Source organism: Somniosus microcephalus, chromosome 1, assembly GCF_052327205.1.
Source record: "Somniosus microcephalus isolate GS21.2 chromosome 1, FLI_Smic_1.0, whole genome shotgun sequence".
NCBI classification, from domain to species: domain Eukaryota; kingdom Metazoa; phylum Chordata; class Chondrichthyes; order Squaliformes; family Somniosidae; genus Somniosus; species Somniosus microcephalus.
The window spans coordinates 163,194,874-163,210,707 of NC_140987.1; the positions used below are offsets into that span (position 1 = coordinate 163,194,874).

A 15,834-nucleotide genomic window follows, 5' to 3' on the forward strand; every position below is an offset into this window, starting at 1 on the left:
AGAAACAAGTACTGTATCTGCTTAGCTATGACTACACAATATTCTTTCATGCCATGGTATTATCAATGGCTAGGTGACAAACTAAAATGGATGTCGTGTGTACTCTAATTGAGCTGGTCATGAAGCACTGATTCTGCAAACACTGAATACATTGATAGGTGGCAGAAATATCACTCATCAGGTCAAACTAAAGCCAAAACTTTTCCAAGTTCTAATTTTAGTGCAAGTCAGGAAGATGTTCACCGATGTGCTGGGAGTCAGAACCAGCTGTCCAGCTAACAAAGGAGATATAGGGACAGATTTTTGTTGTCGCCACCCGGGTTGCAATCTTGTGGGACAGATTTCACTCTTTACAGAACCCACCTGATTTTTATTCCATCAATTTTCAATGGAATGAAGATCAGGCCAGTTCTATAAAGGGCGTGGAAGATGAAAATCTACCCCCTAGACGGCGAGGAGAGAGTTTGATCTACCTTCAGTCTAAGCAATAACATAACCAGTTACCACAAAAACGGTTATAGCTGTCACCTGGGAAGGAGAAGGTAGCAGAGTCTATAATTGAATCCGAATACAAGCAGATCTCTTAAAACCACCAGTCAAGGAAACTGACAATGTTTGATTAGCACAAACTGTCTGCAAAAGTGGAGAGAGTTTGAGACCATTGGTTCAACTGTAACAGTTCTTGGCGAGTCTGAAGTTGCAACATTTATTCCTGCCGTCATCAATCCCAGGATCTGCAGGTGGTCTTCTGTTGAAATTCTGCATACTACTGCCAGGGTGCAGTGTTTGCACTGAAGAGTTGTCAATTGATCCAATGGCAATGAGACTAAACACAGATATTTGACACTGATCATCTAGGAGGATACATTTTGCATTATTCGAGCTAGCATTTCTCCAGATGGAGGAGTCTCAGCCTTTCTATGCGGTAACAACTTGCAATCTGTAGCATTGAGGGGAAGTTTAAGTGAAGCAGTCCGGATAAGAAGTTAAAGAAAGCCATATATGAAATGTAAGAAAACACAAAAAATGAACTCCATCCTATTGCCCCCTCCTTCAACCTAGAAGCAAGCTAGGGGTAAAAATTCCTTTGAGTACTATTTTTAAGTTAATGCATTCACATCAAATTTTTGTGTGAGCTAGTTTAACAAAGGATTAACCCATTTATTTTAAAATGTTAAAACTGCACCCAAGAATGTGTCAAATATGTTAATCAGTATACAAAAATTTAAGTGCCCAAAGACCAGAAGGAAATACCAATGTTTATGACTCAGGAACAGCAGTAGAACCTCAAAGCACACATTAAGTAACCATTTTGGAACGGTTATTTTCTTTTTTAAAAAGGGTATTTATCTTCTAATCTTTCCAGTGGCTCACACAACTCCTATGGCAAAGGACAAAATGTTGATTGGCTTGTCTCTCACCTTTGCCAACGCCATTCTGAAATGATCACCAGAAGTACGCAAACGCAGTTCAAGGAACTCGTTAAAATGTTCCCACCTCCCAAGCAGGGAAACGGCTGGGCTCTGCTCAGCACTCTTCCAGAGCAATACGCACGAGATCACAGACTTAGCTTGGTGAAAGGAAGAAATCAAGCCAATGCTCCCACAATCATGCTCTGTACTGGTACGCCAACATGCTATGCCACCAAGCCACTAAATGTGCTTGAAGTGTTGTGAGGGATTATGTTACTTTATCATTAATTGGATTACAGGGTCAATCAATTGATCAACGGACAACAAAATAAAAGAATATTTATTCATTATTTGTGTAGCTCACCAATTCCCAGTTTCTACTGCAAGTTTTTAAATTTAATCTGCTCTACTGAAACCATACTTCTATCTCTTACACCAAATGTTTTTAGTGCATTGTTGTCTATTAACCACATTTTTTAAAAGTGTATATGATAATAAAGGAATCTTATCTGAAAACTAAGATACTAGACGTGTGCTATTTTTTTCCCTCTCATTTGGTTTCCCAATTTTTCTCCCCATTTAGGAGACAAATAGGAAAATTGCAATTTGATGGAAATGTGAAATAAAGATTGAAAATGCTGGCAATTTACAGATCAGTCAGTATATGAGAGACATCAACCCATCTTTCTCCGTCAGATGCCGAGCAAACTGTTTTACAATTTAAGAGATCAGGTTTCATGCAGAAGACGACAGGGCTATGGGGAGGAGCGTGCACTGGGATTAGTGTTGGATTGCTTTAGCAAAGAACCAACATAAACAAATGAGCTGAATGGCCTCCTTCTGTGCTGTAAACATCTATACCTTTGTTTTGAAAGTGAAAACTGCACATTTCAGCTTTCTGCTTCAAGTAGTCACAATTGCTTGCAACTAGCAGCTAGTAGTGGTACAAATCAAAAATTATGCAGACACAAGCTACTTTAAAAAAAAAGGGAAAAATGATTAATTTTCTACTCTAACCCAGAGTAGTAAACGCTTTGAAGAGGAATTTTATACAAAACCTGTTCACAAGCAGCGGACATCCGACAGCATCTTGCCCAAGTGGCCACTATTCATATATGAGAGTCTCGACAGTGACTGTCAACAGGTTATTCGGTTATAGTGAGTGTCATACTTTAGCCAGATCTTGTTCACACTCACACCTCCAGCATGGGTCGCTGAATGGCGGTCCGGAGTGGTGGCCTTGGTCGATTTTTTCTTCCCTAACCCAGAAGCACCGAGGCCAATTACAACTGTTGTCCTGGTTGAGACCAGCTAAATCAGCACAGATTGTATATCAAATGGAAAACTATTTTAAAGAGACAGCCACCTAGAAAAGCTGATAGACTGAAGCTACTATCATGGTGTTTCTCTTAACAATCATTTATGCTCGATGCACTTTTAGTTTGTAGGAACCAGCCCCTTAAACTTGCGGATTTATAAGATTGACTTGTAAAAGCCTAAATTTTTCAGGTTAGTATACATGCAAATTAATTCATGCAGCTTTTGACTTCAATATCGCCAAACTTGCACACCTAAAGTTCTATCACCAATATTTGTGCATATTGCATAGTAATGTTCAAACTGCTAAGTAGGCATTTTACAATGCATCATCACTGCTGTTGATTTGTCACACAGTAAAACTACCAAATTGTCATTCAATAGCCTTACTTAGCACACCAAGCAAGCTGGCTGTTGGCACTAAAGAATAAGCTATGACAGAAGGCAAAAAAACATGCAGGATCCACAACCATGCAAGTTAAAAGATATTTCCTACAAGGTGGAAGATTCTTACCTCAGATTTTTCCATTTTGTTCTGAGCATCAATCTGAGTAACTATTTCATTCATATTGGTCTCTAAAACCATTCCTCCCATCACCATTTCTGCCAAAATATTGTGAACCTTAAAAAAAAAATTAAAATCAGATTAAGTACAGGGCTACACAAAGATTTTAAGATATCATTGGCAAGTGTCAAAACTACATATTACAAGAAACAAAATAATGTCATGGACACAGCATAAATTTTCTTCAAGAGTACAAGATATATTTTGTAGACATTAATAAAAGCAACTTTTTTTTTTTATTTTTTTTTTTTAAAAAGACTAATTGTGTATGGCCCAGAAGTTTGGACTCAACTAGGAAAGGGCAATTTTCCTTTCAGAACACACAGGCGTGGGCAAGACAGATGTTTGCCAATATTAAACGGAAAGTCCAACCTTTGGCATTGCATCCTGTACAACTTAGAACATAGGAGCAGGGGTAGGCCATTTAGCCCCTCAAGTCTGTTCCACTATTCAATGAGATCATGGCTGATCTGCGATCTAACTCCATATACCTGCCTTTGCCCCGCATCCCTTAATACCGTTGGTTAACAAAAAACTATCAATTTCAGATTTAAAATTAATTGATCTAGCTTCAATTGCCGTTTGCGGAAGAGAGTTCCAAACTTCTACCACCCTTTGTGTGTAGAAGTGTTTTCTAATTTCACTCCTGAAAGGTCTGGCTCTAATTTTTTTTTAGACTATGCCCCCTTAGTCCCAGAATCCCCAACCAGCAGGAATAGTTTCTCTCTATCTACCCTATCTGTTCCCTTTAATAGCTTGAAAACTGCGATCAAATCACCCCTTAAACTTCTAAATTCTAGGGAATACAACCCTAATTTGTGTAATCTCTCCTCGTAATTTAACCCTTGAAGTCCGGGTATCATTCTAGTAAACCTACGCTGCAGTCCCTTCAAGACCAATATATCCAGAACTGCTCACAGTACTCCAGGTGTGGTCTAACCAGGGTTTTGTATAGCTGCAGCATAACTTCTACTCCCTAGTATTCTAGTCCTCTAGATAAAAAGGCCAGCATTCCATTAACTTTTTTGATTATTTTCTATACCTGTTCATGACAATCATATGGACTTCCACCTGGAGGACCCTATCCTCCCAACAAACTAGGATATTGTGGATGTTTGGGGGAAAACAATAGAAGGGGTTGGGTACAGGAGAGAAAATAAAAACAGAAGACCTTTTAAGTTTTTGATAGTTATAGTTTCCATGAACAACTTGTGGCATTTCATATTTGCACAAACTATTCTATACCATGCACCAAATGGGGCATGGAGAATTGACTGGTCGCACTGCCTACATAAAAAGAGGGCCAAGACTATTTTGTGACACTGCACGTGTCAGCTGTGGCTCAGTTGGTAGCACTCTTATCTCTGAGTCAGAAGGTTGTGGGCTCAAGTCCCTCTACAGAGACTCAAGCACAAAATCTAGGCAGACACTCCCGTGCAGTACAGAGGGAGTGCTGCACTGTCAGAGGTACCATCTTTCAAATGAGACATTAAGCCAAGGCCCTGCCAGCTCTCTCAGGTGGACGTAAAGATTCCACGGCAGTATTTCGAAGATGAGCAGGGGAGTTATCCCCAGTGTTCTGGCCAATAGCTATCCCTCAAACATTACAACAAACAGACTATCTGATCATTATCACTACAACAATGACTACATTTCAAAAGTACTTCACTGGCTGTAAAGTGGTTTGGGACGTCCTGAGTTAGAGAAAGGCGTTATATAAATGCAAGTCTTTCTTTTCTACCAAAGAGAAAAAAAAGCACAGGAACGAACAGTCATCGACACGTTTATCTCTCCACAGATGCTGCCCAAACTGCTGAGTTTCCCAGTATTTTCTGTATTTACTAAGCAAAAGGGAGTATGGTTCCTCCAATCAAGTACAATGCAGATGAGTGAGTAAAGTGGGGAAGATGTTATTTTGTGCAGGAACTTGGCTCTGGATATATGACATAAACCAGAATCTGATTCTGCATTATACAAAAAAAAAAAAAAAAAAAAAAAAAATCGGTATTGTAAATACTTTCCTTTGATATATACCAAAATACATCATAATGCTGACAAATATTAGCAATATGTTGATTGGCAAAAAAACTACCTTCTAAGCAAATTTCAAATTTATTTTTCTCTTAAAAATTAGCTTTAATGCTTTACAAATGCTACTTAACAACTCAGTTATGAAACACACTATATAAAACTTTGTACTATAATGCAATAGCAAATTATCAGAGACTGCAGTTGGAATCAAAGAGTGGCAAGATTTGAGGGTAGTGCATTTGATGTAGTCTACATGGAGTTTAGCAAGGCCTTTGACAAGGTCCCACATGGCAGGTTGGTCAAAAAGTAAATGCCCATGGGATCCAAGGGAAAGTGGCAAGTTAGATCCAAAATTGTCTCAGTGGCAGGAAGCAAAGGGTAATGGTCAATGGGTGTTTTGGTGACTGGAAGGCTGTTTCCAATGGGGTCCACAGAGCTCAGTTGCAGGTCCCCTGCTTTTTGTGGTATATATCAATGATTTAGACTTCAATGTAGGGGGCATTAAGAAGTTTGCAGATGATACAGAAATTGGCATGTGATTGATCAATGGACTAGTCATGTGGGCAGACAAGCGGCAAATTAAATTCAATCCTGAGAAGTGTGAGGTAATGCATTTGGGGAGGGCTAACAAGGCAAGGGAATACACAATAAATGGTAGAATACAGAGAAATGTAGAGTTACAGAGGGGCCTTGGAGTACATGTCCACAGATCCCTGAAGGTAGCAGGACAGGTAGATATGGTGGCATACGGGATACTTTCCTTTCTAGACTAGGCATAGAATACAAGAGCAGAGAGGTTATGCTAGAACTGTATAAAACACTAGTTAAGCCACAGCTAGAGTACTGTGTACAGTCCTGGAAAGATGTGATTGCATTAGAGGTGATTTACGAGGATGTTGCCAGGACTGAAGAATTTTAGCAATGGGGAAAGATTGGATAGGCTGGGGTTGTTTTCTTTGGAACAGAGGAGGCTTAACTGAGGTGTATAATATATATAAGAGCCTAGATAGAATGGATAGGAAGCACCTGTTTCCCTTAGCAGAGAGAGGTCAATAACCAGGGAGGTGTAGATTTAAAGTAAAGTAATTGGTAGAAGGATTAGTGGGAATTTGAGGAGAAATTTTTTCACCCAGAGGGTAGTGGGGGTCTGGAACACACTGCCTGAAAGAGTGGTAGAGGCAGAAGCCCTCATCGCATTTAAAAAGCATTTGGATATGCACTTGAAGTGCCATAACCTGCAAGGCTACGGACCAAGAGCTGGAAAGTGGGATTAGGCTGGATAGCTCTTTTTTGACAGGCGCAGACACAATAGGCCGAATGGCCTCCTTCTGTGCCATAAATTTCTTTGATTCACAAATATCACAACACAAAATTTGGCAAGGAAAATCTGGATGTGGACCACCATTAATTAAGTGAAATGTGTTAGTCACAGATGGATTTTAATATTGATAAATGTAAAGTGATGTATATTGGAAGAGGAAACATGCACGTGATGATGGGATGCTAATTTAGATAAGCTGGTGTGACTGTGGGATTAGGCAAATCCCATTGGGATACATCAAGTGGAAAAGACGTAATACTCCAAAAATTCTGAATACTAAACAAAGAAAAAAAAAATCAAAGCAAAACAGTAAAATCAGGCACAATCAAAACAAAAATTCTTAGGTATTCAGTTACAAAAGGCATACAGTGAGCCGACAGACACGAGTTGGTGCTCATTAGAAAAGATCCAAAAAAGGAAAGGATTCAGGTGTGCTTATTAACCACTGACTGAAAATTGAGAGTTGGGGTGAAACGGTTATTCCCAAATGTGAAGTCATATATGGAATACTGTCAACAGTTTTCTTCATTCGACTTTCAAACAGCATTCATGCATTGAGATAATTCAAAAGAAAAGCATTAAGGATAATTCCAGAACCTTGTACTTAAAAATGCCGATTAATACAATTCAAAAAAGAAATTGGAGGTCAATCTGGTTAGAAACAGGATTGAGGGGTTACAAGAACAAAGAGAGATATAATCAAATGATGGACAGAACATGACTGTTTCTCAGATGCAGAAGTATGGAATTACCATCCCAAGGAAGCCAACTGGACAAAGGTTAATGCAAGATTGGATACACATTTTGGAGTTTTGCTCAATGTATCCCTAGAGGAAGGCAGGGAGAAACTCCACACAACCCTTCTTCAAATCCTACGCAGTCTGGAAGAAATAAGTTCGATGTCTGAATTATCTTCTCTCATTCCGTGTTTTCTTTTGTTCTTAAAACTATGGTTCCCACTAAATTTTAAAAAAATCTTTAGGGGCAGAGAATAACTCAGCTGATTTTACGAGTGGATCCTCCAAAATGCTTAAACAAGAAAATCATTCTCTTACACATACTGATCTCTGGCAACAGACTTGACTCAGAAATTGTGTTTTCACAAAAAAAAGCAGCTGACTACAGGAAACTTTCTGGTATCCGGCACTGACGGGACCGAGCTGGTGCAGTTAGATCAAAACTGTCGTAAAAACCAGCTCTAATGTTGAAACATAGAGCTTTTCAGCTCCGTGTGAATCAACAAACCCTGTTGCTTAGCAACAGCTTCAAAACAGTCGGCTGCAGCTGCGTCTCTAGCTGAAGCTGTTGCTTAGCTACAGATCTTGCAGAGCCTGACTGGGGAAAAAGAAAAGCAACGAGAAGTAAAAAAACTTATAGAAAACGGCTCCTGAATTTTGCCGGTAGATAGAGCTTTCCGGACTTTTAACCACGAAAGTTTCCTGTAAATCTTCTGACAAATTTTTTAGGCCTGCACAGCAACAGACAGCCCCGCACATATCTACCCAGGTATAATCAGGGTGCTCGAGGTTGGAGTCAAGATTCATTGTCAGGCATAATAATAGGCTAATAAAACCATATCTAACCTGTACTACATCTGACTTGGGAATGACTGATGCTATCACTACGTACAAAAACTAACATTCCTTATAGCAAATGAAATTTATACAAGAAAAACAGGAAAGAAATTTTAAATGCAGAGCTCCAAACCGGAACACCTTGCATTGCAGATTAGAGAATATTTTTTTAATAAGCTGATCGGTCAATTTTCTCCCCTCCTTCCTGCTACAGTATAATTTCACAGGGACTTGACACTCTCCAGCAACTCACCCAAGTATTTAAGCTTTACACAAGTTTAGACAACGAACTTTGGGCTATTTGATCATTTGGACGGGTGGAGTGGGAAGGGAGGGGTTATTACAGTAGAGCAGAATCTGGACATCACAAGTGCACACAGATTTTCAGTGGGAGACACTGGATAGCAATTAAAGGGAACAAAGGAAACGTTATGCCATGTAGTGCTTTATTACATCTCCCAGTAAGATCCCAAACTGTTTCATATACAATGAATGACTTAAAAGGACAATGTTTTGTAGACAAATGCAGCAGCCACTTAGCACACCGTAAACTCTCTCAGCAACAATGAATTCAATGAGTAACTAATCTGTGTTTTTGGTTGGCGTTGGCCAGGACACTGGAAGAATGCTTGTTCTTTGAATAATGTTATGGGATCTTTAACAACCACTTGTACCACCAGTTAAACATCTAATCAAAAGGATGGCACTTCTGACAATGCAGCAATCCCTCAGTATTACATTAGAGTGTCAGATTATGTGCTGAAATCTTGGCCCACACCCTCTGGGTCGTTAACTCTGTTTCTCTCCCCATAGATGCTGTCTGACCTGCTGAGTATTTTCAGCATTTTCTGTTTATATTTCAGATTTCTAGCATCCGCAGTATTTTGCCTTTGTATTTGGACTTTCTGGTCTATATGTATCACACTGGTTTTATCAACTGTGCCATCAGGGGAGCCTGGATGAGAATATTTAATCACCAAAAATAGATCAAGTGGATCAGTGGAATTGGTAACCAATTCAGTTTGTAGACAGGAAACAGTAGTATTTTCAACTTCAAACAGGGGCATAAAATGGCCGGTAACAGATCAGTTGCCCATTGTACACCCTCACGATTTTCCTTTCCATTGAAACTACTACCTGTTTTACACCCCCGAAGTTGAAATTTCCGCCCACTTCTCTGGTGATCTCACTGGCCTTAATTGATCTTAATGGAGATGTCACTTAAAAGTCAGTGTCATAAGAAATTTTGTTTGGATCTCTGGTTCTAGGACCAATTGGGAGAAAGTCTATTCTCCAACGAACGCCTCTTAATTTGCATAAGAACTGGTTGAATTACTCGACTTTATTTTTTTTAAATGTTGGAGCGATAGCAGCCTTCCATTAGGTAATATAGAATGCAAAGCTAAAGCAGCATAGTTGCATTTCTCTTTGAGAACAGGTAGACCAAAAACAAAAATTACCTGAAGAGTATAACACAACTTGAAGGCTGTAGGGAAAGATTCAACTAAATCATTAAGAATTTTATATCGGATGAGAAAAAGCCCAGGATACTTTGCAGAAATAGAAGAGGCGAGATATGGGAGGCTGGACTTGCTCTGCAAGGCCTATGCACACACAGTAAGGCAATGCCAGCTCGAGTACACTCATGAGAAAATAATTTTGAAGACTGTGGCAAAAACTGAGAACAAGTATATTCTGATCCGGCATAAAATAGACGATGCAAATGAAGAAGCGATGCACAGCCTGAGAAGTTGAGAAAAGGGACAAGAATGATAGGAGGCAGAGGACAACAAAAATTAGGTCAATGCAGATGCAGTGAGGAGGAGAACATCAGAGGCCAAATATTGGGTTGTGGTTTTAATGAAGATGACAAAGGTTCATCAACTGTGATGTAATAAGACATCAGGTGTGACCTTCAGTTACTAGAAAAAACACAAGAAGTGGATTGGTAACTAAAGGGAGGCCCAAGAATTATATTTCACAGAATAAAATTTGCAGACTAATGTACTGACAATAGATGTGGTGCTGTTTAAGACAAAATGGGCTGAATTTTCCATGGTGGTAGCGGGTGCGATCGGTGGCAGGTCAGGTGGGAAAGCTTTTTTTGCCAGCGGGTCAGGAACCTGCTGTCATCTCGCTCCCACATTCCTTTCCCACAGGCATATCTGTCAGCGTGGAGCCAACCCAACCTGCAGCAGCGGGGGACCCAACTGAAATCATTATGAGGTACATTACAGGCACTTAAGAGCCTTTCCCCCCCCCCCCTACTTTTTAAATTTCTCTGCATGGCCACGGGATTCACACAGCTCGGGAACTACATCTGTCAACCTGAGTCGTGAGTTCCGTGGCCATTGCTCCATTGACAGCAAGGAAAACAAACCAAAATAAAAACATGTTGATTACATCAGCTAACAGATTGATGGAGATTCTGTTCTACTTGAAAAGTTACTGGTAAACGTAAATTTTTCACTGGCCATTCTCGGCTGTTGCCTTCCAACTGAACAGTAATTGCAGTGAATTGATCTGCACTATAAAAAATGACAAATACCATTTAAATAAATTAGTGTTTTTTCTGGTCAGGTTTTTCTCAGTATACTGTGATTGTACAGTTACATATTAAATCAAGTCATCAACGGTAACAATTTCATTATCATTCATTCCACTGGTTCAATTTGCTTTCAGTCCCTGAATTTTTCAGTCCGAGACTTTAGGGTGAATTTCTGCAGAGGTTCTCTCACTTGGCCATTGTTATCTTCAACGGAAGAGCTACAGAAACCCCAGAAACACATTGGCTCGCAATTTCCAATAGGAGGCTTCCTGCATGCGGATCCCCCTTCACACTTTTGACAGATAGGACTTGTCAAAAGTATGAATGGGGATCACTGAAAAGACATCAAAACATTAAAAAAAAAAAAATTTTTAATCACTTTTTAAAATGAGTTAAAATGACATTAAATTAAATATTTTAAACAAAACTTAAATTTTACAGGGCTAAAAATAAACTTACCTTTTAAAAAGTATTTTTAAATTATAAAATGAGTGAAAAAAAATTTTTTAATTTTTTTTTTTACTTTTTTAAAACTCTTATGCTGGTAAAAGCAGTATGATTTTACCAGGTGTAAGATTAAGTAATTTCAGTGGGTGGAGGTTCTGCAGAAAGCGGAACTCTCCACCCGCAGAGGCCCTTCTCCAGGGCAGGCGTCCGATCTGTCAAGAGGATTCTTGACGGATCGGAAATGCCGGTTTTCAGCGCATGCCTGAAACCGGCATTTGAGAGGTCCCTACGGGTATGTACACAGTTCATACACACCCGTAGGCATCGGAAAAAACGGCCCATTTACCATAAGCACCACTTACGCCATTTGTCAGGGATTCTGCAGCTGTTTCTCTGAACTTGCAGAAGATATTAAATCCACCCCTTTACAATTACATTTAAAATCTGTTTATTTTTTTGTATTACCCACACACACATCTTTTATTTGTACCAGTTACTGATACAAAAGTCTATAGATTTGTGACTCAAGCATCAATAACTTCACAATTAATGTATTTTTAATTATGTTCTTGATCATATTTGTAGATGAGTCAATTACTTATTGATAATTTTATTTAAATATTTCTTTGTCACTCATATAACATATTATTCTACAGTAAAGATTCAACACCCACTATGTTAGATTGAATTTGAAATGTAATGTGGCCATGGTGCCTTTAAGGATCCCGGCTTAAAACACGTCATGAATGACGTCATCAGACCTGCTCCATCTAATTGGGCTGGGTAACGTGCTGCGCGGGCATAATAGGCCCCATTAAGGTAAGTTAATTCTGTACAGCGTGATAGAGCCAGCATCGGGGTTGGGACACGCCATGGACACTGACCCCGCCAGGGTAAGCAAAATTCTGGCCAATGTTTCGCTCACTTGCAGGAAGATGATGAATGTAGCAGATAGAGAGACGACAGGAAAAAAAAGAACTGAAATTAAGCAACAGACCGTACAAGGCATGAAAAGTCATTCTGTGGTGAGCAACAAAAATCATTCCCTCCAAGTACAATGGGTAAATTGAGCAATTCGATGAAGCAAATCTGTTCCATTAAGAGATTGCAATGGAAATTTATTTCTCGGGATTAAATTGTGTTGGGTGCTGTTGAATGCAGCTTTCATTAATGCAACTCATTTTGTAGGGAGATGATGTTCTGTCAAGATGTTTTAATCTAATCTTTCACTTCATTTGTCTTTTAGCTTTTTTAGTCGTATTTCATTCTCTCCTCCCCGCTCCCCCCATTCACTTTAGGTGGGGAACAATGAATCGAATTCCCTCCTCTAAGTGCAAACCTCAAACTCACAAATGGAATTCTAAGTTGTTGTTTAAAAAACACTGCACCAAATGGCAGGCTGCCAATCAAGCAGGTGGTTCTATGTATGATGGGTTCCTGATCTTGCAGAAAGCACTGAGCAGACATTTGCTGCTTCTCAGGGGAGGAGGTCAATTCAGCCCTCCTGGTGAGAAGTCACAAAGTAAATCATTCAAAGCTGTGGAAGTAGGCCTCGACCTCCCAGCTAACTGGGAAATTAGAAACCCGAGAGATGGATTACAATCTTTCTTTTCTTAAAAGGGGGAACATAATTTTTTTCAGGTCATTTCCTCGCTCCCCCTTGCATCTCCTCCTGGACTATACACCAACCTACTGCCAAAAAGAAATGCAACCTGCTCATGAGCCAGCCACTGGCAGAATGTAACTGCAATCAAGTCATAATTTTCCCTCTTATCTTCTTCAACAAGAAGGGTATGATCGACATTCACCTATGATCGACATTCACCATTAATCTACAACTGGGTAGCTGAGATCAACTAAGCACTGTGGATACAAATCTAGATGCCATTCAGTTCATTTTCAAATTGTTGTACTATATGAAATAAAAATAAAATAAAAATCAAAACACACCCAAGTGAATCACTACAGATTTTGAGACATCAGAACAAATAAATGCTTATGAGCTGTAATAGAACTACAATTCAGAGAAAGACTGCTGCACTTATCTATAGTACAAAACTAAAACAGATAAACAGCCAAGACAATTTAGAGCTCGTCTTCATAGAGCTCTATAGCTCAGAAATTCGATTAAGCCCGAAAACAGGCTAAGGTTAACGGCCGCCCACAAAGAGAGCGCAGGCAGCACCAGTATTTTGGTGCTGCCTGCTGATTTAAATGAGCGGAGCGCAGAATCTCCTCTGCAATGGCTCCAGTGGTATCAGCAGGAGGTTGAAGGTCGCATCTAAAGGATTGGTGCAGCATTCTCAGGCAGTCAACTATTAACAGTGCTGTTTGGGATAATTTGGTGGCAGTTCCTGGGTTTTGCTGGGTCACAAGGCCCTTGTAGGGTTGGAGCATTGTCCATTGTGGCACATTAGAAGGCATTCGTTTGTCCAAGGCGCCCCTCTTACTTTTTCGGACATTTGTCTGGGTCTTGTGTGGGGTCCACAAATGGGTACCAGACTGCCTGGTACTCTACCCACCTTCGCTGGCTGCCATAGGTCCACAGATGTTTCACCCAGATATTTGCTGTGTGGAGGTTTCTGCTCCGCTAGTGCTGAAGGAAGAGGGGGATGGGAATGCACCATCTTGCAGCGGCAGTGCACTAGCCTGCATATCACAAAGGGGATTCACTCCCTGGTGAGTGGGTCTTAAACCGCAGGCTCAGATTTGCAGATCGTGTTTGACTAATCTAATTGAGTTTTTGATGAAGTAACAGGCAGGATTGATGAAGAGAATGCAATGGATGTTGTCTACATGGATTTTCGGAAGGCGTTTGACAAAGTACCAGATAGAAGGCTGGTTAACAAAATTGAGGCTCATGGAATAGGTGGGTCAGTGGCAGCTTGGATAAGGAATTTGTTAAGTCTGTGTGTTATAGTGAGAATTACTACACAGACCACAAGAGTAAATTTTAACAGGTCTTTACTAGTCGAAGGTCAGGGCTGAACTACCCAATAAATCATTACACAGCACTTATATACCGGTGTGGTCACCACCGGTATTACAGTATACAGCAGCCAAGATAAAGTAGTGCATCTCTTAAAATTGTTCTCTTAAAGGTGGAACGGTTACATACACCACAATCCTCCCTTTTTAGCTTAACATTATATATTCCCCATTAAACATAACATATATACAATACTTCATGTAAAAACAGTTCACAGATTCAGTCTCTCTGGAGGCTTCCTGACTCGGTCCGGATAACGCCTCGGTGGTGTAGTAGGTTCTTTTGGCAAGGTCGATTCGGCTTGAATGCCAGTGTCGGGTTCATCTGGTTCCAGTCTCACCGGATCGGAGGTAGATACTATGGGTATCTCTGCTTCATCATTAGGCGTATAGAGTTGTGGTGTAGGTTGTCCCTTTTCGGATGACTATGGTCTGGTCAGCATGGCGCCTTATTATGCTTTCACCAATGTCCACGGTATACATCAGCGGTCCTAGTCGTGTGCAAATAGTTCCAGGCTGCCATTTCTCGGTACGGTAGTCCCGGGCCAAAACTTGTTGACCTATCTGGAAGGTTCTAGTTGGCCTTTCATTCATGCCTTGAAATTGCCGGTTCTCTACGTCCCTTCTGATGTTTGGCTTGATCAAATCCAGCCGGCATCTTAGTCTTTTATTGAAAAACATCATGGCGGGAGTTTGGTTTGTGACCGCATGTGTTGCATTCCTGTACGCAAACAAGAAGTTATCTACCTTATGTTGTAGATTTATGTCTTCATTACCCATGGCCTTTATGGCCTTCTTGAAGGTCTGGACAAACCTTTCAGCTAATCCATTGGTGGCGGGATGGTATGGGGCGGACGTGTAGTGCTTAACCCCATTGTTTTTTAAGAACTTCCTGAATTCTTCGGACACAAATTGCGGTCCATCAGAACAGATCTGTTCCGGCAGCCCATTCCTGGCAAATATGGTCCTTAATACTGTGATGGTTTTTTCCGTGGTGGTGGAGGACATCTTTATTACCTCTGGCCACTTGGAGTGTGCATCCACCGCGATTAAGAACATTGAGTCCATAAATGGACCAGCAAAGTCGATATGTACCCTTTGCCATGGAGATGAGGGCCACTCCCATGGATGTAGAGGGGCTTGTGGTGGGGTGTTTTGGACCTTCTGGCATCCTAGACAGCTCTTGGTCATTTCTTCGATGTCTCCATCGATACCTGGCCACCACACAAACGCTCTGGCTAGGTTCTTCATTTTCACTCCACCCAGATGCCCCTCGTGAAGCTCCTTTAGCACTTTATACTGGAGTTTGGGTGGAATCACCACTCTGGATCCACACATCAAGGTTCCTCGGCACACTGACAGCTGTTCTCTTCTTTGCGAGAATGCTGGCAACAATGGTTCGCCATGTGCTGGCCATCCCTTCACCGTTAAATCGTAGACTCGTGAGAGAGTCGGGTCATTTCTCGTTTCCTTTTCAATGGTAGAATTTGTTACTGGTAGACATTCCACTATGGTTGAGTGGAACATCTCCACTGGGTCCACTGTAGGCGCCTCTTCTACCGTTGGCAACGGTAGGCGCGATAAACCGTCAGCATTCCCATGCTGTTTTGATCCTTTGTATTCTATGTCAT

General features: G+C 40.6%; 1 protein-coding gene across 4 annotated transcripts in view; it reads right to left on the reverse strand.

Annotated features, from left to right (window-relative positions):
* Nucleotides 1–15,834, reverse strand: part of ap3s1 (adaptor related protein complex 3 subunit sigma 1) — an 82,216-nt gene that overhangs the window by 16,676 nt on the left and 49,706 nt on the right. For all 4 annotated transcript variants that reach the window (XM_085987071.1, XM_085987074.1, XM_085987072.1 and 1 more), the window contains one exon: nt 3,244–3,351. In XM_085987071.1, coding sequence (XP_085843197.1) covers nt 3,244–3,351 — 108 coding nt within the window. The remainder of the gene's footprint in view (nt 1–3,243; nt 3,352–15,834) is intronic.